General features: G+C 44.5%; 1 protein-coding gene across 1 annotated transcript in view; it reads left to right on the forward strand.

Annotated features, from left to right (window-relative positions):
- The window catches only part of HIBADH (3-hydroxyisobutyrate dehydrogenase), a 217175-nt gene that overhangs the window by 173037 nt on the left and 20264 nt on the right, over window positions 1-23874 (forward strand). The window contains exon 7 of the mRNA XM_033930772.1: window positions 9712-9868. Coding sequence (XP_033786663.1) covers window positions 9712-9868 — 157 coding nt within the window. The remainder of the gene's footprint in view (window positions 1-9711; window positions 9869-23874) is intronic.

A 23874-nucleotide genomic window follows, 5' to 3' on the forward strand; every position in this document is an offset into this window, starting at 1 on the left:
TTTCGGCGACCGGAACGCTTTCAAAAGAGCCGCGCATGCGCGGCTGCTCAATATTCAATCTTCAGCTCTGACCCAACCGGAAACAGGAAGTTGCAGCAGAGCAGAAGATTGAACTTTGAGCAGCCGCACGTGCGCGACTCTTTGAAAGCGTGCCGGTCGCCGAAAAAGAAAGCCGGCAAACTAAGGAGAGCTGGAGAGAGGAAGCTGGTTAAACAATCGATCCGGCGTCGGGGTGGGCGGGTGGGGGCTGCGAGGACTGTGTGTTCTGGCTCACACAAGGAAGGAGGGGGTGAAAGGGAAAAAGTTTCTCTTCCTTGGAAATAGATTCTGAAGTGACCTCATCAAAGAAGACCAGCACCAAATGTACAAGAAATCCCTTAAACAATGTCAAAAGAGCCCAAAATAGAAAACTGCTATTGCCTTGAGACTCCATTATTGAAGGAATCAACTTGAAATCACAGAAGAGACAGGAAAAGGTTAAATGCCTCATGGAATCCTCAGGTACAAACACAAACCAAATTGTGAATGAAATCAGAGCAGACAGTAAGAATTATAAAATTGATGTCATTATCCATCTGGAAAAAAAGGCGTACTAGAAATAATGCCTCAGCAATACAATTTTCAGAAGTTCTATTTGCTCATGGTAAGGGAGAAGAGAGTCTGCTAGTGATGGTGGGGGGACTGATAGAAGATATGAAAGAAGGATGGTAGAAAGGAACAGATGGTAAAGGAGGGAGGGAAGGGTGGTGGTGGAAAGGAATAGAACAGATATTGAAAGAGGGTAGAGAGGAACAGACCCTGAAGGGAAATGTGGAAGGCAGAGTGTGGAGAAGACGCTGGAAGGGAAGAAGACAGATGCCAGACTATGGGGGAGCAGAGGGAAGAAGATGGGTATTAGACCAATTGTGGGAGGGGGTGAAGGGAGAGGCACAGTAACAGCAAATGGAAGACGCAGAGAGAAGACACACAGTGGATGGAAGGAATTGAATGAGATGTGGAAAGCAGAAACCAGACAACAAAGGTAGGAAAAAAAAATTCTATTTATTTATTTATTTTTTGCATTAGGATAAAGTAGCATATTAGTTGGGTTGATAAAAATTTATAAACAAAGCCCTGCCAGCTGAACATCTCTTTCTCTAGTTCAGCAGCAGGAACTTTGATTTATAAGAAAGGAATAAGCTAAATATTACAGTACTAAGGCTTATATGGATGCAGCAGGGACGGTGATAGGGCGGTGAATGGGATGGCAGTGGTGGTGACAGGGCAGTGAAAGGGATGGTGGTGACGGGGCGGTGCAGAGGATGGTGGGACGGGGACGGTGCAGTGACGAGGACAGATTTTTTCCCCGTGTCATTCTCTAGTTCAGATACTTGAAGGGTATTAACGTAGAACAAAATCTTTTCCAGAGAAAGGAAAATGGTAAAACCAGAGGACATAATTTGAGGTTGAGGGGTGGTAGATTCAAGAGCAATGTTAGGAAATTCTACTTTACGGAGAGGGTGGTGGATGCCTGGAATGCGCTCCCGAGAGAGGTGGTGGAGAGGAAACGGTGACTTGAGTTCAAAGAAGTGTGGGATGAACACAGAGGATCTAGAATCAGAAAATAATATTAAATATTGAACTAAGGCCAGTACTGGGCAGACTTGCACGGTCTGTGTCTGTGTATGGCTGTTTGGTGGGGGATGGGCTGGGGAGGGCTTCAGTGGCTGGTAGGGTGTAGATGGCCTCGAGTAGGTTTTAATGGCGATTTTGGCAGTTGGAACCCAAGCACAGTACCGGGTAGAGCTTTGGATTCTTGTCCAGAAATAGCTAAGAAAAAAAATTTTAAAATTTAAATTGAATCAGGTTGGGCAGACTGGATGGACCATTCGGGTCTTTATCTGCCGACATCTACTATGTTACTATGTAATTGAGGTAGAGGAGAGGCAGGGAGGGATGATCATTGTACATGAGAAAAATAAGATATCCACTGAAAATAAGCCCTAATGTAATTTTTAGACATAAAATTAATGACACTGTCTTATTTTGGGAGAAACACGGTAATAAGTGAATGAACAATAATATTAATAGCTGATGGAAGCAAAAGATGTGATATTGAACGAATTAGGCACAGTTTGTAATAACATATTACGCTTGAGATTTGTGATTGAAATGAAGTTTTGACTCAAAAATTACTCCCAAGATTTTAATGATAGTTGACAATTGAATTGAAGTTTTAGAAAGTACCAAAGCAGAACAAAGTAACTGATCATTTTTAGTAGTAAAAAGTGATGCTTTAGATTTTTGAGTATTCAAAGATAAGTGATTGGTATATAACCAAGATGAAATTATGTTGAGTTTCCTATGGATTTTGTGGATATCCTTGATATCTTCAATTGGATAAAGAAGCTGCCACTCCTTGTGATCTTGGACAAGTCACTTAACCTTCCATTGCCTCAGATACAAGCTTAGATTGTAAGTTCTCTACAGATAGGAAAATATCTACTGTACCTGAATATAATGTGCCTTGAGCTACTGCTGAAAAGCATTTACTAAATAGGGAACCCTTGCCAGTCATGAGAGCTAGGGGGAAGCTTCTTCCCTAATTTACTGTTTACACTGCTCCTTAAGCTTGCAGGGATTGCTATAACAATCCAACTGTCTTCCCTTCCTCCTCAGAGCTGCGGGTGACCGCGGGTTACCCGCCAAAACAGTGGGGGGAAAAACACTGTTCACCGCGGCTACGGGGACAAAGCCATTCACTGCCCCGTGGATCGGTGAATGGCCTTGTCTCTGCAGTTAAGGGAGACAACATGTGCGGTCACTGATCGCGCTCCCTCCTTACTGATTGCTGCCGCTACCCGATCACTGCACCATCCAAACGTCTCCCCCTCTCCTTACTGATACTGCCACTCAATCATCACTACACCCCATCTGAGCTTCTCCCTCCCTTCCCCTTACTTTCACGGCAGGCAATTTCTAAATTTCCTTCCTACAAGCAGTTGGAGCGTTGAAGTCGCATGTAGCTGCCGTAAAAGTCATCTCTGAGATGACCTTTCCTGCAGCCAAACGTGACTTCAACGCTCCGGTTGCTCGTAGGAAGGAAATTTAGAAATTGTCTACTGCGAAGGTAAGGTGCAGGGAGAGAGAAAGGGAGGAAAGGTGGGGTTGAGAAGAACAGATGCTGAAGGGAACTGGGGAAGGTGGGGATAGTCTGCTCAGACAAATCAGCAGAGGTTGCTGCCCGCTCGCCTGGGAGAGGCACTGCAGTGAGCACCAGCGCATGTGGACCAGAATGAAGAAGCAACTGACATGCCAGCTCCAGAGAAGAGTGGCCTTAGGTGCTAGCTTGCATGGGCTGAAGTTAAGAGGCAGGAAGTGTGCAGGCTGGGGGAAGGTGGCTACAGCTGTTGAGAGTTGGAATAGCGAGGATGGACTGGAGGAGGGGCAAGGAACAGATGCTGAAGGGAACTTGGGAAGGTGGGGTGCAGAGGAACAGACGCTGAAAGGAAATGGGAAGCAGAGAGTTGGGAGAAGACGCTGAAGGGAACTGGGGAAGAGAGGGAGGGAAGGTGGGGTGGAGAGGAACAGACGATGAAGGGAAATAGGGAAGAGAGAGATTCCAGACTATGGGGGGAGTGGAGGGAAGAAGATGGGTGCCAGACCAATTGTGGGGGCGTGGAGGGTGGGAGATGGAAGGGTGAGGCACAGTAACAGAGCATATGGAAGAGAGAGAGAAGGCAGACAGTAGATGGAAGGAAATGAATGAGGAGAAGATGAAGAAAGCAGAAACCAGGCAACAAAGATAGAAAAAGAAATTCTACTTATTTTCTTTTTTTTGCTTCAGGATAAAGTAGTATATTGTGTTGATTAAAATTTATAAACAAAGCCCTGCCAGCTGAACATCTCTTTCTCTAGTTCAGCAGCCAGAACTTTGATTTATAAGGAAGGCATAAGCTAAATATTGCAGTATTGAGGCTTGTATGGATGCTGCGGGGACAGTGGTTGCGGGGACGAGGCGGGGACAGTTGGGACGGGGTGGGGACAGGGTCGGTGGTCGCGGGGATGGGGACAAATTTTTCCCCGTGTCATTCTCTAGTGTTGTACAGCATTGAAGGCTGTTTTCTAGAGCATTTCAGTGTAAAGAGCTACTTTCAAACACTTAATCTGATCAAGATCAACCAAAAGTCATGTCACATCTTGAATCCACAACTAAAATCTCAATACAAACTATTAGGTCTTGACACTAAGAAATCACATGTACTCCTTCCCTTGTTTGTTTTGAATGCTGGTGCGTGATGCATGATGCATTAAGTGAAGTAGAATGGAAGTGAGTATGAATGAAGCAGAGCAGAGAGGAGGTGAGTGGACACTGAAATAGACTAGAGAGTTGCGCGGGGACAGAAATCCCACCTGTCCTCGCCAAAATCCCACCCGTCCCCGTGAGGAATCCCCTCCGTCCCCGCCCGTTCCTATAAACTTCAGAAATAGTTATTTCATGTAATTATGCTACTGAATTAAAGGCTCTGGTAGAAACCTATTTATAAATAAGCAAAGAGACTTTATTAATTTGGAAATATTAATTGGGAAGAATATATACTTTGTAAACGGGTTTCTACCAGAGCCTCTAATGTAAATATAAATACTCAGCTGATGAGAACCCCCAAGCTGTCAGCTGAGGACTTCCTTTGCAGTTGGCCGGGGTCCCTTTGGCAGGCAGCAGTAGTGTCCCTGAGTCACAGATGCTGGCACCTCAGTGGCTCATGGATGTTGCCAGCGACTGCTGTGCTTGGTGGAGGGGAATTCTGGCTGTCTCTAAAGGAGGTCCTCTGTTGGCGGTGCTTGGGAATCCCCACCAGTCACAGCAAGGGTCAGCAAGTACTTCAACACTGTAGAAATAAAATCAGAAATGCATTTTCTTTTCTTTTGAACACAATACAAAGACATCTGCTATATACATTTCCCAAAGCTAACATATTTTAGTCAGTAAATTCCGGTTTTTACCTTTGTTGCCTGGAGACTTATTTTTCCATATAGTTGGTCCCAGTTTCTTTTTTCCGTTTTCCCATCTTCTGTTGTTGTCCATTGGTTCCTCCTACCATTGTCCAGCATTTATCCCTTTCTCATCTTTCGTGCCTGCCCACCAGCCCCATGCCCAACATTTCTCCTTCTATCACCCCTCTCCAGCACCATGCCACATCTCTCCCTCCATTCCCTTCACCACTATGTCTAACATTCCTCCCTCTTGCATCCATTTCAATTTGTCCCACTGTTCCCTTTCCACCACAATATTTCTCCCTCTCATCTGTACCTCACTCCCTCCCTTTAACCAAAAATTTTCCTTTCTTCCATTCCTGTGTACACAACCATCTCTTTCCCAAGTCCATGCCTTCTATGTCCAAAAACGCATTCCCTCCCCCACCTCATCTCTTTTCCTCCCTTCTTCCATCCTCTTTTCCAAGTTCATGCTTTGTGTCCAAAACGCACTCCTCCCCCACCTCTTTTCCTCCCTTCTTCCATCCTCTTTCCCAAGTTCATGCTTTGTGTCCAAAATGCACTCCTCCCCCACTTCTTTTCCTCCCTTCTTCCATCCTCTCTCCCAAGTTCATGCCTTGTGCCAAAAACGCACTCCCTCCCCCTTTTGTATTCCGCCTCCCAGCCCTCATCTGCAAGCAAAATGGAGCTCGAGTCGCGAGGCTCGTCTTCTTTTTCCTATCTGTCAGGGGCTCCACAAGAAGCAAAGATAATCTGATTAATCTATAGATCTCATCCAACAGATATGGTTTATATCTGCACATAATGAACTAACCCTGCTCAAGAAAGAAGATTAATCCACCTTGTCTGTCATAAAATGAGATAAACAGCCAGCAGTTCCAATAAATAAGTGCACAGAATTGATGACTTGTATTAAAAATCTGAACCATTACAGGTTCTTGTCCCTTTAGGTTTTCTGGATGGGCATGGCATGAAAGAAAGTGTGGCCCTAAAATGTTCACGACAGAAGTTCTGCACACAGAATCACAAATAAATGTACAGGCTGCACTTTACGACCTCAAGGAATTCTGGCCCCTTATTGGTTATGACACCCAAGAAATGCTATTTGCATTTTTACAACCCCAGGGCTAGGATATGGAGGGCTTACACTGTACACTTTAATTCCAGCCTTATGATACTGTAACTAACCTGGAACCCAAAACAGCAGAAGGGCAACAAAGCTCCGAATACAGCAATGTCATGCTTTACAGGCACACACTCTGCAGCAGCATGAATGAAGCACAAAAATTGGTTGCCTTGGAAACACTCAAGTCTCGGTAATTATTATTGTGACAATGTCTGCACACCCCACCTATAACTGAAATGAATAATAAATTATCATCACTGACTGGCAGCTCTCTGTTTGGTTCTGCTCACTACTGCCGCCCATTGGCTTGCAATGCTAACTGCAAGAAGCATGAAGAGAGAGCAGGCGAAATGGAATTACATTTGGTAATCCCCTTCTTGCTCTGCACACAGCCGACCGGAAGTCTTCCTGATGTCAGCGCTGACGTCGGAAGGAGGGAGGGCTTTGCTTAAGCCCTCCCTCCGACATCAGTGCTGACATCGTGGAAGACTTCCGGTCGGCTGTGTGCTGCGGCAGGGCAGGTAGGGAAAAGAATTACATCGAACCCCGCAGGATCCCTGTGACCCTAGGGGGCGTCCCCAAGGGATCCTTGTGACTCGAAGGGGGAACCCGCGGGATTCCCGTTGTCCCCGTTCCCGTGCAGCTCTCTAAAATAGACTGGGGTCCAAGAATGAGAGAATATTTTTCGATCACCAACTCATTATCAACTTAGGGACCTTCCACAATCGACCGCTTGATTGTTTGCCAATCCCTGTTCTACTACTTGAATCTGCTGAGATACTGTGGGAAAAAAGCATAATGCATTTAGCAGAGGCTTTCCAGGATGGACAGAGCTTGAAATGATTGTGCTTAGTTTTGTAATTTCAAAAGTGTATGCAATTTGACTCCAGTCTCTAGGGACTCCTACGCATACCCTTCAAAAAGGAAATGAAATGTGCACCTTTGCTTTGAAATGATCCAAAGTCCATGAACGTTAAGTACTTAAAGGTTTTAGAGCAGGGGTGCCCACACTTTTTGGGCTTGCAAGCTACTTTTAAAATTACCAAGTCAAAATGACCTACCAACAAAAAATTTTTTAAAAACACAAAGCACACTGTACGCATAGAAAATGTTAATTATCATTTATATTTTTTCAAAGAGGTCAAGGCAGATGACTTTATGCAATGTCACCTCAGTAACACCTATACAAAAATAGACAAATATACCCCCCTCCCTTTTTACTAAACCGCTATAGCGGTTTTTAGCGCAGGGAGCTGCGCTGAATGCCCCGCGCTGCTCTTGACTCTCATAGGCTCCTCGCGCTAAAAACCACTATTGCAGTTTAGTAAAAGGGGGCCATAGTGCAAAATATAGACAGCAGATATAAATTCTCAAAATGGAAACATTTTGATCACTAAATTGAAAATAAAATCATTTTTCCTACCTTTGTAGTCTGGTGATTTCATGAATCTCTGGTTGCACTTTAGTCTTCTGACTGTGCATCCAATATTTCTTCCCTTCTTTCAGCCTGCTGTATGCTTCCAGACCTCATTCCCTCCCCCAACTTTTTCTTCCTCTCTCCCTGCCGTCCTCCCCTTTCTTTCTTTCAGTCTTTCTGCCCCCTTTCTTTCTTTGTCTCCCTGCCCCTATTTCTTTCTGTCTGCCTTTCTCTCTCCTTGCCCGTTTCTTTCTGTCTCCCTGCTCCCCCTTCTGTCTGTCTCCCTGCCTGCTCCCAAGCCACTGCCGCCGCCTTCGGGGGAACAGGACTGCAAACTGCCGCCACCATCGGGGACCAGGCCTCCAAACAACCACCTCCCCTCCTCCCCCTAGGAGTCACAAACACTACCTGTCGCAAACTGCTGCATGGAACGGGAGTTTTCTGCATGTATTTGCAAGGACGGTCACCCCCCCCACCCCGGCGACATCAATGAAGCTGAAGCCAGACCAATGTTATCAACGTCTACAAGTGTGCAAACAGGCATTCGATCGGTTCTCTCCCCCCCTGCACCCTGAATCCATCATTCCTCCTGCTTCCACCCTCCGCACCGCCATCTCCAAGGGTGCTCGCGACTGACCCCCCCCCCCCCGGAGCTCGCGCTCTCTGCAGCTTCCTGACCCCCCCACCCCACTTGATGCAACTTCCTATTTCCGGTGGGGCGGCCCGTGGCAGAGGGGAAAGCTCCAGGGCTGGCCTGGGAATCCCTGAAAGAAGGTAGGATGGGGGGGAGGGAGGTTTACTGACTGACTGGCGCCATTCCGTGCAGGTAGTGAGAGGAGCTGCCAGGTGCGCAAGGACCGACAGTATGCTTTGGGTCCGTCTGGCTCTTGGGAAGCAAGTAGAATGCACCCCTGCTTTAGAGCTATGTAGAGAGTATGAAAATTTCCTTCTGAATGTTTATATCACAGCAGATGGAATGAAAGTGGAGTAGCCTAATGGTTAGAGCAGCAGGCTGAGAACCAGGAGATCCTTGTTCAAATCCCACCTCAGCACCTTTAGCACCTTGTGACCTTGTGCAAGAAAATTAATCCTCTATTGTCTCAGGTTCAACTCAGATTGTGAGCCCTCTAGGGCTAGAAAAATAACTACAGTACATAAATATACATTGCTTCAATAGCTTTTGGACTTGCAGGTGGTGTAAATAAGACATTAAAAAAAATTCCCTCTTACCCTCCTCTATATAATCTTCCTCTTCAGAATACTGACCTAGTATAAACTGAGACCCCTGCTTGATAAGGGCTTCCTGAAAAGTATTCTCCAAGAGTGAAACCTTCTGCTTGCAGGGGTTGCTTCTCTAGCATATGTCGCCTTCCCTGAAACCAGCCAAAATTTTTCAGTTCAGATTTTTAAACATTTTTTTTCTGATTTTTGGGTGGAGGTTGCATTTGCTTTCTTTTTTTTTTTTTACTATACACATTATAACTTTCTAACACATTCAAATCAGTTATACACATGTTAAATCATAAGTATACATTCATACAGTTGAGTTTGTACTAAAATAAACTGAATGCGTGCTAACAAATAGACTGAGGATCAAGGTAGAGATGTGCAACAGCCACGTCAGAACAGCAGTCTATTGAGCTCAGTAGTTGCCAGACCAATTCGCTTGAAAGTATAGTACCTATCAAATCCCAAATAGGAATACCAAGGGGACCCAGACCCAGCTACTGTGATTTTGTGTCATGAAAATATATTACTCTCATATATATACTACTTGATGTCTTTCTCTTCCTTTTGTAATTCAGATACCTTAAGCAGCCGGTTTTCTGTAGTTTGTGAATGGATGATATATTTGCAAGCAAGAGGATTCTGGCATATCAAAAGATCTTTTAAACAGAAAGTTATCCTTCTGTGTTTCAGTGACTCACAGGATTTTTTAAACCTAACTTTTGTAAAAGAGTCTGATTCCAGATAAGATGTTAAAGGCATGCACGGACCTAACATCACTTAAATATTAGATAGATGACCTTCAATTTAAACTAGGGTACCCTTCCCCCCCATATCAATACTCAATTGTTTTTCAAGACACATAATAAAGGGAGAGAAATGACAATGTGTTCCTTATGTGTAAAATAAGTCACCCATGTCTTGTGCATTTTGACATTAACAATTTTCTTCCTTTGACCTTTGACAGGCTAGGGCTTGACCCAAAGCTGTTGGCCCAAATACTAAATATGAGTTCAGGTCGCTGTTGGTCAAGCGACACATATAACCCTGTGCCGGGTGTTATGGAAGGAGTACCTTCTGCTAATAACTATCAAGGTGGTTTTGGAACAACACTTATGACTAAGGTATGTACAACCTTAAGTGAATCTACAATAATGTTGCATCCAGTCCTTTTTGGGTATTTCTTTTAAAAAGCTATAAAAAATCAAAACAAAAAAGGGTGTGTAAAAATGGATATCCTGTATATCCAAACAAAAGTGCTTAAATTATATATATGGCTTCTGCTCTGTGTTTTTTGCTTGTAAAATCCTAGAAATAAAAATTTTTGAAAGATTATCTCAGTGCACAGATGGTCATGCTCCATATTATATATGTGATAATAAACTTTTCCATATATTCAGTGGCAAGCCTTTGTAGCTAGTGAAATTTGAAAATAATTTATCCTGAAAAATTTAACAAAAACAGGTATTCTATAGAGTATTATAAAAATAAACTTTTTTTATTTAAGTAAGCAACAGTGCACTTGGATAAACAATTTTGCATAAACACTTAAATACTGGTATTTGTAATTCAGTAACCCTCTTTAGGGGTACTGAATTACCCGCATTAGGCTTCTTTATCACCAGCCGCAGCAGTATTAGCTCTTTGTGAAAGTGTGTGTGTGTGGAGGGGGGGAATTTAATTAGATGATTTAACAAAAATCAAATTGTTTAATAGCTGACTGATAGTGCTGCAGCATTCAGAAAACTTGTATTTGCTTCCCAAATTCAAATCTTCTTCGCCTTGGTTGGCCAGAACTGGGGATGCTGATTACGGGAGTGAAAGTAGCCCTTAGAGAGGGGAGTCCCAGTCATGCAGCCGAAGCCCTAACTCCCAGATTTAAGGCCTGTGATTGTAGGGTTCTTGGCAGAGGGCAGAGAGAGTATATCAGGAGAAATGACATAACTGAAATGGAGGCTCATTCCAACCTCAGCTCTGATCAATCTGGAAGGCCAAAAGGAGGTAGAAGAATCTGCCAGGTCAAATGCCTAGCCCCACATTCCAAAGAGGCGAAATGTAGCTTAAGTTGGTAGCTCTAAGGGGAGAACTTGGCCAGAGGCATGCCTCTTAAAATCAACTCATGGGTAACACTCATTACCAACGCCAGCCTCAGCGGCTGGGGGGACCCTCTGCTGTGGTCACCCTTTCTAGGGCACGAGGTCCCCTTCGGAGAGCAAATGATCCATCAATCGTCTGGAACTGAGAGCCATTCAGTTGGACTTGCTACAGTTGCAGTCTTTCCTGACAGGGAAAGCAGTCAGGGTGTTTTCGTAAAACACCACTACAGTGTCTTATGTGAACAGAGAGGGTGGCACTAGAAGTGCTTCACTGCTCTTGGAAGCCCAGATGTTGTTCCAGTGGGCAGAACTTCACTTGCGGGTCCTCACGGTGGCCCATGTGGCAAGAGCAGAGAACATCCAAGCCAACTTTCTTAGCCGGCAGACTCTGGATCCCAGAGAGCGTCTCAGAAGGTGTTTTTCCTCTTAGTTCAGACTTGGGGCAAACTGGACAAGGATCTCATGGCCACAGCCAAGAATATGAAGGCTGGTGGTGAATGGCACCCCCTCCGAAATGTCGGAGGTGATAAGTGGAGTGCCACAAGGCTTTGTCCTGGGCCCGATCTTGTTCAACATCTATATAAAAGACTTGACAGAAGGGCTCTGAGGTAGAATAACATTATTCGCCGATGATGCCAAACTGAGCAATGTGGTGAGCAAAAGCACAACAGACAAAAAAGCAATGGCAGACGATATGGTGCATGACTTACTTCTGCTGGAGCACTGGTCTAGGTCCTGGCAACTCAGCTTCAATGCCAAAAATGCAAAGTCATGCACCTGGGAAGCCAAAATCCATGCAAGATTTACACCCTAAATGGCGAGATTCTGACAAGAACTGAAGCAGAAAGAGACTTAGGAGTGATTGTTAGGGAAGACATGAAGTCTGCAAACCAAGTGGAGCAAGCTTCATCCAAAGCAAGGCAAATCATAGGTTGCATACGCAGGAGTTTCGTCAGCCGTAAACCTGAAGTCATTATGCCACTGTATAGATCCATGGTGAGACCGCACCTGGAGTACTGTGTGCAATTCTGGAGGCCGCATTACCGCAAGGATGTGCTGAGACTGGAATCGGTCCAGAGAATGGCCACCAGGATGATCTCGGGACTCAAAGAGCTCCTGTATGAGGAGCAGTTAGGGAAATTGCAGCTCACTACTCACATAGTGATCATATCTACTCACATAGTGATCATATCTACTCACTCGAGGAACGTCGAGAGAGGGGAGATATGATCGAGACATTCAAGTATCTTACGGGCCGCATCGAGGTGGAAGAAGACATCTTCTTCTTCAAGGGTCCTGCGGCAACAAGGGGGCATTCGTGGAAAATCAGGGGCGGGAAACTGCACAGTGACACTAGGAAGTTCTTCTTCACTGAAAGGGTGGTTGATTGCTGGAATAGTCTTCCACTTCAGGTTATTGAGGCCAGCAGTGTGCCAGATTTTAAGGCCAGATGGGATAGACATGTGGGATCTATCCGCAAAGATAGATAGGGAGGGTCACTGGAGTGGGCAAACTTGATGGGCCGTGGCCCTTATCTGCCGTCTATTTCTATGTTTCTATGGGATGCACAGGGCTGGACGCCCCTGCCCTAGCTTCATTAATTTCAAAGGCTCAACAACTACAATCTTGTAACAAGTTTGCTGTCCTATTACAATTCAATCTATCTGTGGCCTTTGATGTTGTGCATCATGATATTCTAATTTACCATCTTTCCGAGATAGGCATTGACTCCACAGTCTTAGACTTGTTCTCAAAATTCTTGCGATCCCGCTCTTACACTGTTAAGATGAATGGCACCATGTCTTTTCCTTGGAAACCGTTATGTGGAATCCCATGTCCTCTATTCTTTTCAACATCTATTTGTCTTCTCTGAAACTCTTCCATCTATCTCCCTCTGAAACATTATATACATATGCAGATGACATCCTTGTCCTTCTTGAGATAGATTCAAACCTTACTAACCTCACTGAGAATATAATAGCATGCATAACAAAACTCCGGTCTTGGGCCCTTACTGTACAAATGAAGCTGAACGAGTCCAAAACAAAACTTCTCTGGCTTAACCCAAAATTAAATCAGCCACCCACACTCTTTTCATTACCTTCTGGTCCCACACTGCAGATTGAATTCTCAAGCAAAGATTTGGGCATCATTATTGACTCTATACTTTCTTTTAATGACCATCTCAACTCTCTGGTAAAAAGATGTTTCTTTAGTCTTCACATGTTGAGAAAAGTGAGATCCTGCTTCCACCAACAACATTTTGCTGTCCTTGTACAATCTATCATTCTTTCCAGACTGGACTACCATAACTCCATCTATCTAAGTCTAACCAAGAAAAGTCTTCGAAGTCTTCAGCGGATCCAGAACACTGTTGCTAAGTAAATTTGATCATGTTTCCCCGCTTCTGTCAAAACTTCACTGGCTTCCAATAATTTCTAGGGTGCACTTTAATTGTGCCTGCCTAACATTCAAGATCCTACATGGCACTCTTCCTCCCCTAATTCTATTATCCTGGAATTCTTCAAGATCTGACACTACCAGATCAGCCAAAAACTTGAACTATCTTTCCCCTCGCTAAAAGACGCCATCTACCTGGGAAAACTAGGTAAATAACTTTTCTTCAAATTCACTGAGCTTTGGAATAACCTTCCTGCCCTGCTGCGGAATCTGGGTTCCCTCCAATTATTCCGAAAGCATTTGAAAACTTGGCTATTCTCAAAAATGTAAATCTCTATACCCTCTCTATAATCACAAATTCTTATTATATTTTTCCTTCTTTATTTTAAAGTTTCTGTAAACTGTGCCGAGCTCTATCTCTATGGAGAGGATGCGGTATATAAGCTTAAGGTTTAGTTTAGTTTAGCTTCTTTGTGTATTTCCACCATGGGCCACGGTGGGTCGGACCATCCGCAGGATAGTGACCTATCAGTGTCTGGTGATCCTGATGGTCCCGGACTGGTCCTGGTGGCCCCTGAAAGACCTTGGGATGCAAATTTGAAGTGTCTGCTGAAAGGCAAGTCCCTGAAGTTGCCTCTTCATCTAGAGCTCCTCAGACAAGGCCCGGTTCTGATGGAGAAGCCAGAACGCTTTGGTCTTGCGGCATAGCTCTTGATTCACAAAGGTTATTTGGAGGTTGTGGTTATGACTCTTCTTAGAACTAAGAAGCCTTCAGTGGTTGCAGCTTATACTAAGTCCTGGAAGGACTTCCAGTTATGATTCACCAAGGAGCAAGGTGAGCCAGAGAGGGCTCCATTACGGTGGTCATTGCCTTCCTGCAGGCTGGTCTTGAAAAGGACCTTGTGGTTTAGTTTCTCAAAGTGCATATTGCCGGTATCTCATGTTTTCGAGCTCAGGGGGCCTACAGTCTCTAGCTTCTCACCCGGACATCACTCGATTTTTGAGGATGGCTCTCGGACCGTGACCCCTGTTACGCAGATTGTTCCTGTCTTGTGACCTCAAAGTGGTCTTGAGGAGCTGGCCTGTGCTCCAAACGAGCCTCTTTCAGAGACTTCCTTGCTAGACCTTATGGTTAAGACAGTGTTTTTGGTTTTTGGTTGCTATACTCTCAGCGAGAAGGATCTCAGAATTACAGACCCTGTCCTGCAGGGAGCCATTTCTCTATTTCATGGAGTCAGGTGTTTCTACGCTCACAGTTCCCTCCTTTCTTCTGAAGGCAGTTTCCACCTTCCATGTCAATCATGAACTTTGTTTGCCCACCTTTCAGTCTACCAGTTCTGCCAAACAGGACACTTTTGCGCAAGCTGGATGTGCGCAGGGCCCTGCTTATCTACCTGGAGTAGAAAATTCAGACTTTTTGATCATCTTTTTGTGCTGACCAGTCACTTGAGAAGGGGCAGGCCAGCTGCCAAAGCTTCCATTGCCAAATGGATCCACATAGTTTCCTCTGGGAAACAGCCACCTATTTCTCTTGCAGCACATTCCATGAGAAGCGTAACGGCCTCCTAGGCAGAGACTCAGGCTGTTTCACCTGATGAAATCTGTAGAACAGCTGCTTGAACTATTCTTCACACTTTTATAAAGTTTTACAGAGTGGATTCCACCTTTGGTTCCTCGGTTCTGCGAGCAGGCTCATCTGTTCCCCCTAGATGTATGGCATTGCTTTGGTATGTCAGATCAAGTATGTACACCTGTGTATCATAGAAACATAGAAATAGACGGCAGATAAGGGCCACGGCCCATCAAGTCTGCCCACTCCAATGACCCTCCCTATCTATCTTTGCGGATAGATCCCACATGTTTGTCCCATTTGGCCTTAAAATCTGGCACGCTTCTGGCCTCAATAACCTGAAGTGGAAGACTATTCCAGCGATCAACCACCCTTTCGGTGAAGAAGAACTTCCTAGTGTCACCGTGCAGTTTCCCGCCCCTGATTTTCCACTGATGTCCCCTTGTTGCCGCGGGACCCTTGAAAAAGAATATATCCTCTTCCACTTCGATGCGACCCGTGAGGTACTTGAAAGTCTCGATCATATCTCCCCTCTCTCTACGTTCCTCGAGTGTGTAGAGCTGCAACTTCCCTAACCGCTCCTCGTATGGGAGCTCCTTGAGTCCCGAGACCATCCTGGTGGCCATTCTCTGGACCGATTCCAGTCTCAGTACATCCTTGTGGTAATGTGGCTTCCAAAATTGCACACAGTATTCCAGGTGCGGTCTCACCATGGATCTATATAGTGGCATAATGACTTCAGGTTTACGGCTGACGAAACTCCTGCGTATGCAACCTATGATTTGCCTTGCTTTGGATGAAGCTTGCTCAACTTGGTTTGCAGACTTCATGTCATCCCTGACAATCACCCCTAAGTCTCTTTCTGCTTCAGTTTTTGTCAAGATCTCGCCATTTAGGGTGTAAATCTTGCATGGATTTCGGCTTCCCAGGTGCATGACTTTGCATTTTTTGGCATTGAAACTGAGTTGCCAGGACCTAGACCAGCGCTCCAGTAGAAGTAGATCATGCATCATATCATCTACCATCGAATTATTGTCTGTTGTGCTCTTGTTCACTACATTGCTTAGCTTGGCATCATCGGCGAATAATGTTATTCTTCCTCGGAGCCCTTCTGTCAAGTCTCTTATGTAGATGTTGAACAAGACTGGGCCCAGGACGGAGCCCTGTGGCACTCCACTTATCACCTCCGACATTTCGGAGGGGGTGCCATTCACCACCACCCTCTGAAGCCTACCTCCAAGCCAGTTCCCAACCCAATTTGTCAATGTGTCGCCCAAACCTAAAGAACTCATCTTGCTTAGCAACCTGCGGTGTGGTACGCTATCAAATGCCTTGCTGAAATCTAGGTAGACAATGTCCAGGGACTCACCAGCATCCAGCTTCCTCGTCACCCAGTCAAAGAAGCTGATCAGGTTGGATTGGCAGGATCTCCCCTTAGTAAATCCATGTTGGCGGGGATCCCGTAGTTTCTCCTCGTCCATGATTCTATCCAATTGGTGTTTGATTAGGGTTTCCATTAGTTTGCTCACTATCGATGTGAGACTCACTGGTCTGTAATTTGCCATCTCTATCTTGGAGCCTTTCTTGTGGAGTGGGATGACGTTAGCTGTCTTCCAGTCCATCGGGACGTTACCTGTACTAAGGGAGAGATTGAAGAGCGCGGACAGCGGTTCCGCTAGGACATCACCCAACTCCCTGAGCACCCTAGGGTGTAGGTTGTCAGGCCCCATTGCCTTGTTGACCTTGATTTTTGACAGCTCGCAATAGACGCTGTTGGGTGTAAACTTGAAATTACTAAACGGGTCAACTGATTTAACCCTTGTTTGTGGCTGAGGGCCGATTCCCGGCGCCTCACGGGTGAAGACTGAGCAGAAGTATTCATTTAACAGTTGGGCTTTTTCCGAGTCCGTTTCTACATAGTCTCCGTCTGGTTTTCTGAGACGTACTATCCCTCCCGAGTTCTTATTTCTGTCACTGATATACCTAAAGAAAGATTTATCTCCTTTCTGGATGTTCTTTGCTAGGGACTCCTCCATGCGGAATTTGGCCTCCCTAACTGCTGCTTTGACGGCCCTTGACTTGGCCAGATATTTTACTCTAGAGTCCTGTGTCCCTGATTGTTTGTAAGAGATGAATGCTTTTTTCTTCTCTTTGATGATGTCCGAGATCTCCGTAGAGAACCACTGTGGCTTGTTGTTCCTATTCCGTTTGCTTACTGATTTAACATAGCGGGTTGTTGCTTCCTGTATGGTGGCTTTCAGAGTTGACCACATTTCTTCCACGCTGTCAGTGTCTGCTTGGCTTTGTAGCGCCTGGTGAACGAAGTCTCCCATGTCTTGGAAGTTTGTGTCTTTGAATTTGAGAACCTTGGTCATTGAAGTAGATTTTGTGAAACCTTTCCTGAGATTGAACCATATCATATTGTGGTCACTGGAGGCCAAAGTTTCACCCACCGAGACCTCTGTGATACTTTCCCCATTGGTAAGTACTAGGTCCAGTATTGCCTGATCCCTTGTTGGTTCAGATACCAGTTGCCTGAGTCTTGCTCCATTCAAAGAGTTTAATAGCTTCCTGCTGTTGCCGGAAGCAGAGGAAAGTGTGACCCAATCCACATCAGGCATGTTGAAGTCACCTACCAATACTGTGTCACCCCGCAAGGTGATATTCTCTATATCTCCAATTAATTCCTTATCTAGGTCATCTTGATGTCTTGGGGGTCTGTATACTACGCCAAGATACAGGCATTTGTCCTTCCCTCTGGCCAAATTTACCCAAAGGGATTCCCCAGTGTACTGTACATCCGTGATTCTGGTGACCTTAATGTCATCTTTAGTATACAATGCTACACCACCTCCCATTTTACCCTCCCTGTTCCTGCGAAGCAAGTTGTAACCTGGTATGACCATGTCCCACCCGTGGGAGTCTGTGAGCCAGGTCTCAGATATCGCCACTACATCCAGGTCAGCATCCCTCATTTCTGTTTCCAAGTCTAGGATCTTATTTCCCAGACTGTGGGCGTTGACGTACATAGCCCTCCACATTGTGTGTTTGTTGTATCTCAGTGGGGACGATCCCTCTTTATCAACTAGGACCCCATTAGCATTATTCGCCTGTCTCTTACCCTCCATAGACCCAGAGCTAAAGCTTGAACCTGTCTCGGACTCCCCATGACTATAGTGTGGGGGTATTCCCGTTTGGGCTACTCGAGCTCCTTTAGTGCAATTTGCAACGTGTGCACTCTTTCTGGTCCCAGAATTATAATGTGTACCCCCTCTAGACCCAGAATTGCTATGTATCCTCCCCCTAGACCCAAAATTGTAATGAGTCCCAGAAATATAGTATTTACTTAGCTCAGTCTCAAAAGAGTATTGGTAGCTTAGCTCGTCAGGTGGATTGTTTCTGCCCGTACCCTCCCCCAACAGAATGACAGATTAGGTTCTTACTTCAATAATCTTGGTTCTGTTAGGATACATAGGAGTCCATACTGCTCTTCCTGTGCAGATTTGTTGTGATTTGCCTGATTTCTGCCTCAGACATAGCCAGTGTCCTTCTTGGGACCTCTTCTACTGTATCTAAGATTAAGAAAAGATGTGCTTCAGGTACTGGGGGTTTAGTTTTCACTTTCCTTTTGGGAGGGTCCTGTATCCCCTGCTTGTTACACTTAGCAGATTTACTCTTAGTTACTAATGTGAGTGATTTATTATTAGAACATAAGAATTGCCATACTGAGACAGCCCAAAGATCCATCAAGCCCAGTATCCTGTTTCCAACAGTGGCCAACCCAGGTCCCAAGTATCTAGCTAGATCCCAAGTAGGAAAACCGATTTTATACTTCGTATCCTATGAATAAGCAGTGGATTTTCCCCAAGCCATTTCAATAATGGCCAATGGACTTCTCTTTTGGGAAATTACCCAAGCCTGTTTTAAACCCTGCTAAGCTAACTAATTTCACCACATTCTCCGGCAACAAACTCCAGAGTTTAATTATACATTGTGTGAAGAAATATTTTCTCCAGTTTGTTTTAAATCTACTACTTAATAGCTTCATCGCATGCCTCCTAGTCCTAGTATTTTTGGAAAGAGTGAACAAGTGATTCACATCTGCCCTTTCCACTCCACTTAGTATTTTATAGACCTCTATCATATCACCTCTGAGCATTCTCTTCTCCAAGCTGAAGAGCCCTAGACGTTTTATCCTCTCCTCATAGGGAAGTCATCCCAAACCTTTTATCATTTTCATTGCCTTTCTCTGTATCTTTTCTAATTCCACTATACTTTTAGAGATGCGGCAACTAGAACTGCATACAGTATTCAAGTTGCAACCGTACCATAGAGCGATACAAGGGCATTAAACATTTTCATCTTTATTTTCTATTTCTTTCTTGTTCTCTGTTTCTCGTTAATTGGTTATTAATCATAAGTTTCAGAGCATAGGAAAATATATTTGTTACCAGGGGAGATCTCTGTGCCTCTCCTTCTCTTTTCTTATGTTTCAGTGGAGTTGATTACTTTGGTACCAACTGAGGAGGGAGAGAGTTTCAAGTTTTTAAAGTGATACTCTTCTGCAGTTCATGGGAATGGGAATCAACAGCTCAGGTATGGACTCCTCTGTATCCTAACAAAACCAAGATTATTGAGGTACGAACCTAATCTGTCATTTTGGAAAGGTGGATTCCTCAAACCCTGCATCTCAGCTCACTGGAGGGAGATCTTCATATTGAACGCACAAATAGGACTTTTCCAGTGCTGTTTCAATGAAGCATAGGGCCTTCACACAGGTGTGCTCGATGCTTCATACAAAAAAAATTGTTTCTGCATTGCTTTATCCAGCCAAACTGAGGGTTCAGCATTAAAGCAAGTCACTTAATCCTCCACTGCCCCAGGTACATAATATAGATTATGAGCCCACCGGGACAGATAGGGAAAATGCTTGAAGTACCTGTAAAAGATATGTAAACTGCTGAGAACTCTGTAAGATTCAGCAGTATATCAAATTTGAATAACCATAAACATAAATTCATGGGGTCAAGTTTAGGCATTCTTTTAAAATTTCAGCATTTCCCAATGATTTGCTTGTTCATTTGACACATCCTCAAGGGTCTTTTCCTGCTTTAATGGAAGCATTTGCAGAATTTGGAGACTTTCAGGTTTCAAGTTGAATTTTTCCAAGTCTTTGGTTCTTGCCTCCACTGAAGTGCTAAGGATAGAGTGGGGTGACTCATTTCCTTTAAAGTGGGCAACATCCTCTTTTCGAGGGTGGCTAATGTTACGCCGATTTTTTAAAAGAGCTCCAGGGGAGATTTGGGAAATTACAGACCGGTAAGCCTCACTTCAGTGCCGGGCAAAATGGTAGAAACAGTTATAAAAAAAAAAAAATTGTGGAACACGTAGACAGACATGATTTAATGAGACTGAGTCAGCTTGGTTTCAGCCAAGGGAGATCTTGCCTTACTAATTTGCTTGACTTCTTTGAAGGTGTGAATAAACATGTGGATAAAGATGAGTCGGTTGATATAGTGTATCTAGATTTTCAGAAAGCTTTTGATAAAGTTCCTCATGAGAGGCTCCTGAGAAAATTAAGAGTCATGGGATAGGTGGCAAAGTTCAGTTTCGGATTAGGAATTGGTAAATCATATAGAAAACAGAGGGTAGGGTTAAAATAAATGCTCATTTTTCTCAATGAAGGAGAGTAAACAGTGGAGTGTCGCAGGGGGTCTGTACTGAAACCGGTGCTATTTAACTTATTTATAAATGATCTGGAAATTGGAACGACAAGTGAGGTGATTAAATGTGCAGATGATGCTAAACTGTTCAAAGTTGTTAAAACGCATGCGGATTGTAAAAAATTGCAGGCAGACCTTAGGAAATTGGAAGACTGGGCATCCAAGTGGCAGATGAAATTTAATGTGGACAAATGCAAAATGATGCACATTGGGAAGAATAACCTGAATCACAGTTACCGAATACTAGAGGCCACCTTGGGGATTAGCTACCAAGAAAAGGATCTGGGTGTCATCGTAGACAATACAATGAAACCTTCTGTCCAATGTGCAGCGGCAGCCAAAAAAGCAAATAGGATGCTAGGAATTATTTATTTATATTGCTTCATTGTATAGATTATGACTAAGATGACATCCCTGACTGTTATGTTACATGTTTATATATATATTTTCACAAAAATGAATAAAAATATTGAACTTTAAAAAAAAAGGGATGGTTAACAAGGCTAAGAATATTATAATGCCTCTGTATTGTGTTCAATTTTGGTCTCTGTATCTCAAGAAAGATAATAGTGGCACTAGAAAAGTTTCAAAGAAGAGCAACCAAGATGATAAAGTGGGTGGAACTCCTCTCGTATGAGGAAAGACTAAAATGGTTAGGGCTCTTCAGCTTGGAATAACGGCTGAGGGGAGATATGATTGAGGTCTACAGAATCCTGAGTGAAGTAGAACAGTTAACATAGTAGATGACGGAAGATAAAGATCCGAATGGTCCATCCAGTCTGTCCAAACTGTTTCAATCTAAAAATTTGTTTGGGGGGGGGTTCCCCTTCTTCTTAGCTATTTCTGGGCAAGAATCCAAAGCTCTGCCCGGTACTGTTCTTAGGCTCTAACTACTGAAGTCTCCATTAAAGCTCACTCCAGTCCATCTATACCATCCCAGCCATTGAAGCCCTTCCTAGCCCATCCTCCACCAAACGGCAATATACAGATACAGACACAGACCATGCAAGTCTGCCCTGTACTGGTCTTAGTTCTTCAATATTTACTATTATTTTCTGATTCTAAATCCTTTGTGTTCATCCCACGCTTTTTTGAACTCCATCACAGTTTTCACCTCCACCACCCTCTCCGTAAAGAAGAATGTCCTTACATTGCTCTTGAGTCTACCACCCCTCAACCTCAAATTATGTCCCCTGGTTTTACCATTTTCCTTTCTCTGGAAAAGATTTTGTTCTACGTTAATACCTTTCAAGTATTTGAACGTCTGAATCATATCTCCCCTGTCCCTTCTTTCCTCTGAGGTATACAAGTGGATTCATTTTTTACTCTGTAAAAAATTACAAAGACTAGGAGACACTCGAAGTTACAGGGAAATACTTTAAGGTTCAAACAATTTTTATTGATGCAAACAACAACAAAAACAATGCCAAGGCACCCCCAAGGTGCGCAGTACAAACAAATATGCATCATATATAATAGTATAGCAAACATGGACAAAAGAAAAGGAACATCAACCAAACTCCCCCCCCCCCCCAGCTCACTCTACTGAGGACGAGTGAGGGTAAGGAGAGCGGAAAGGCACTCCGAGGCCCTGGACTCTTATGAGCCCTGAAAATGCCGCACCACCCCCTCCCCCCCCACTGAATCCCCTTTACCCTGTCCGTATCTAAGTCCCAGAACCTTCTCAAACCCCTCCCCAATCCCCCCTCCCCCCAAAGGTACTTCCAACCCCTCCCCACCGATACTCGCCAGTACTCTCCCAGCCCAACTATCCGGGCGCCCAGATCAGGACACCCATCTTAAGACCGCACTGCGGCCCTTTGGATGCAAGGCTTGCAGATATGGATCCCAAATATTTAAGAACAACATCTTTCGCTTCCTGGCCCCTCCTGCATCTCGTGCCACCCAGATGGCCAACTGATGCAACTGGTTCCGCCAATGCCAAAACGCCAGAGGGTCAGGGCCCGTCCAGCATTGAAGAATACATTTCCTGGCCAGTAAACTCATCTTCCTGCATAGAGCCCGATTTCCGCTAGGCAAATGGCCAAAAGCCTCTTGCAAATCCAAGATAAAGGGGGGACATTGTTCTGCTAGGGGACTTCAACATGCCCGATGTAGACTGGAACACACTCTCAGCGACAACTTGTGGTAGCAGGAGGATTTTGACGTCCATGATGGGAGTACAGCTCAAACAAATGGTGCTAGAGCCCACTAGGGCCGAGGCCATCCTAGACCTCGTACTTACAAACGGCAAGAGTGTCTCGGAGGTCTCAGTGGGAGAAACGCTAACTAACAGTGACCATAACATGGTATGGTTCAACCTCAGGAAAGGCTTCCATAAATCACTAACAAAAACGAGGGTACTCAATTTCCGGGGCACTGATTTCGCACGTATGGGAGATTTCGTCCATCAGACGCTGCAGGATCAAGAAGCAACTGATAATGTGGAAGCCATGTGGTCAAACCTGAAATTGACCCTACACGAGGCAACTATTCGCTACATAAAATCGGTAAATAAACAACAAAGAAACAAAAAACCCCAATGGTTCACTGAAGAGGTCTCATACCTCGTCAAAGAGAAAAAAAGAGCATTTTGTTCATACAAACGTACGGGAACAGATGAAGCTAACATTGAATATAGGACCAGGTCTGCAGCAGTCAAAACAGCAGTCAGGGAGGCCAAACTCGCAGTGGAAGAAACTCTAGCAAAAAACATTAAGAAAGGAGACAAATCCTTCTTCAGGTACATTAGTGACAGGAAAAAAAATACAAACGGGATAGTACGCCTCAGAACACCGGACGGGAATTACGCGGAAACAGATTCCGATAAAGCCAAACTACTGAATGAATACTTCTGCTCGGTTTTTACCTGCGAGGCACCAGGGCAAGGGCCACATCTGGAAGTAATGTCAAGCGTGGAAGACCCATTTCAGAATTTGGAGTTCACACCAGCTGATGTCTACAGCGAATTGTCAAGACTCCAGGTGAGCAAAGCCATGGGTCCAGACGAATTGCACCCAAGAGTGCTCAGAGAGCTGTGCGATGTCCTGGCGGAACCATTAGCCATGCTCTTCAATCTATTCCTAAAAAAGGGGAGAGACCCCTGGACTGGAAAACAGCGAATGTTGTTCCTCTGCACAAAAAGGGTTGCAGAGCAGAGGCTGCAAATTACCGACCAGTGAGTTTCACATCGATAGTATGTAAACTCATGGAAACACTAATTAAACAGAAGTTGGACACGATCTTGGATGAGGGGAATCTTAGGGATCCTAGTCAGCATGGATTCACTAAGAGTAAGTCGTGTCAATCCAACCTCATCAGCTTCTTTGATTGGGTAACAG

Source organism: Geotrypetes seraphini, chromosome 2 (assembly GCF_902459505.1).
Source record: "Geotrypetes seraphini chromosome 2, aGeoSer1.1, whole genome shotgun sequence".
NCBI lineage: Eukaryota > Metazoa > Chordata > Amphibia > Gymnophiona > Dermophiidae > Geotrypetes > Geotrypetes seraphini.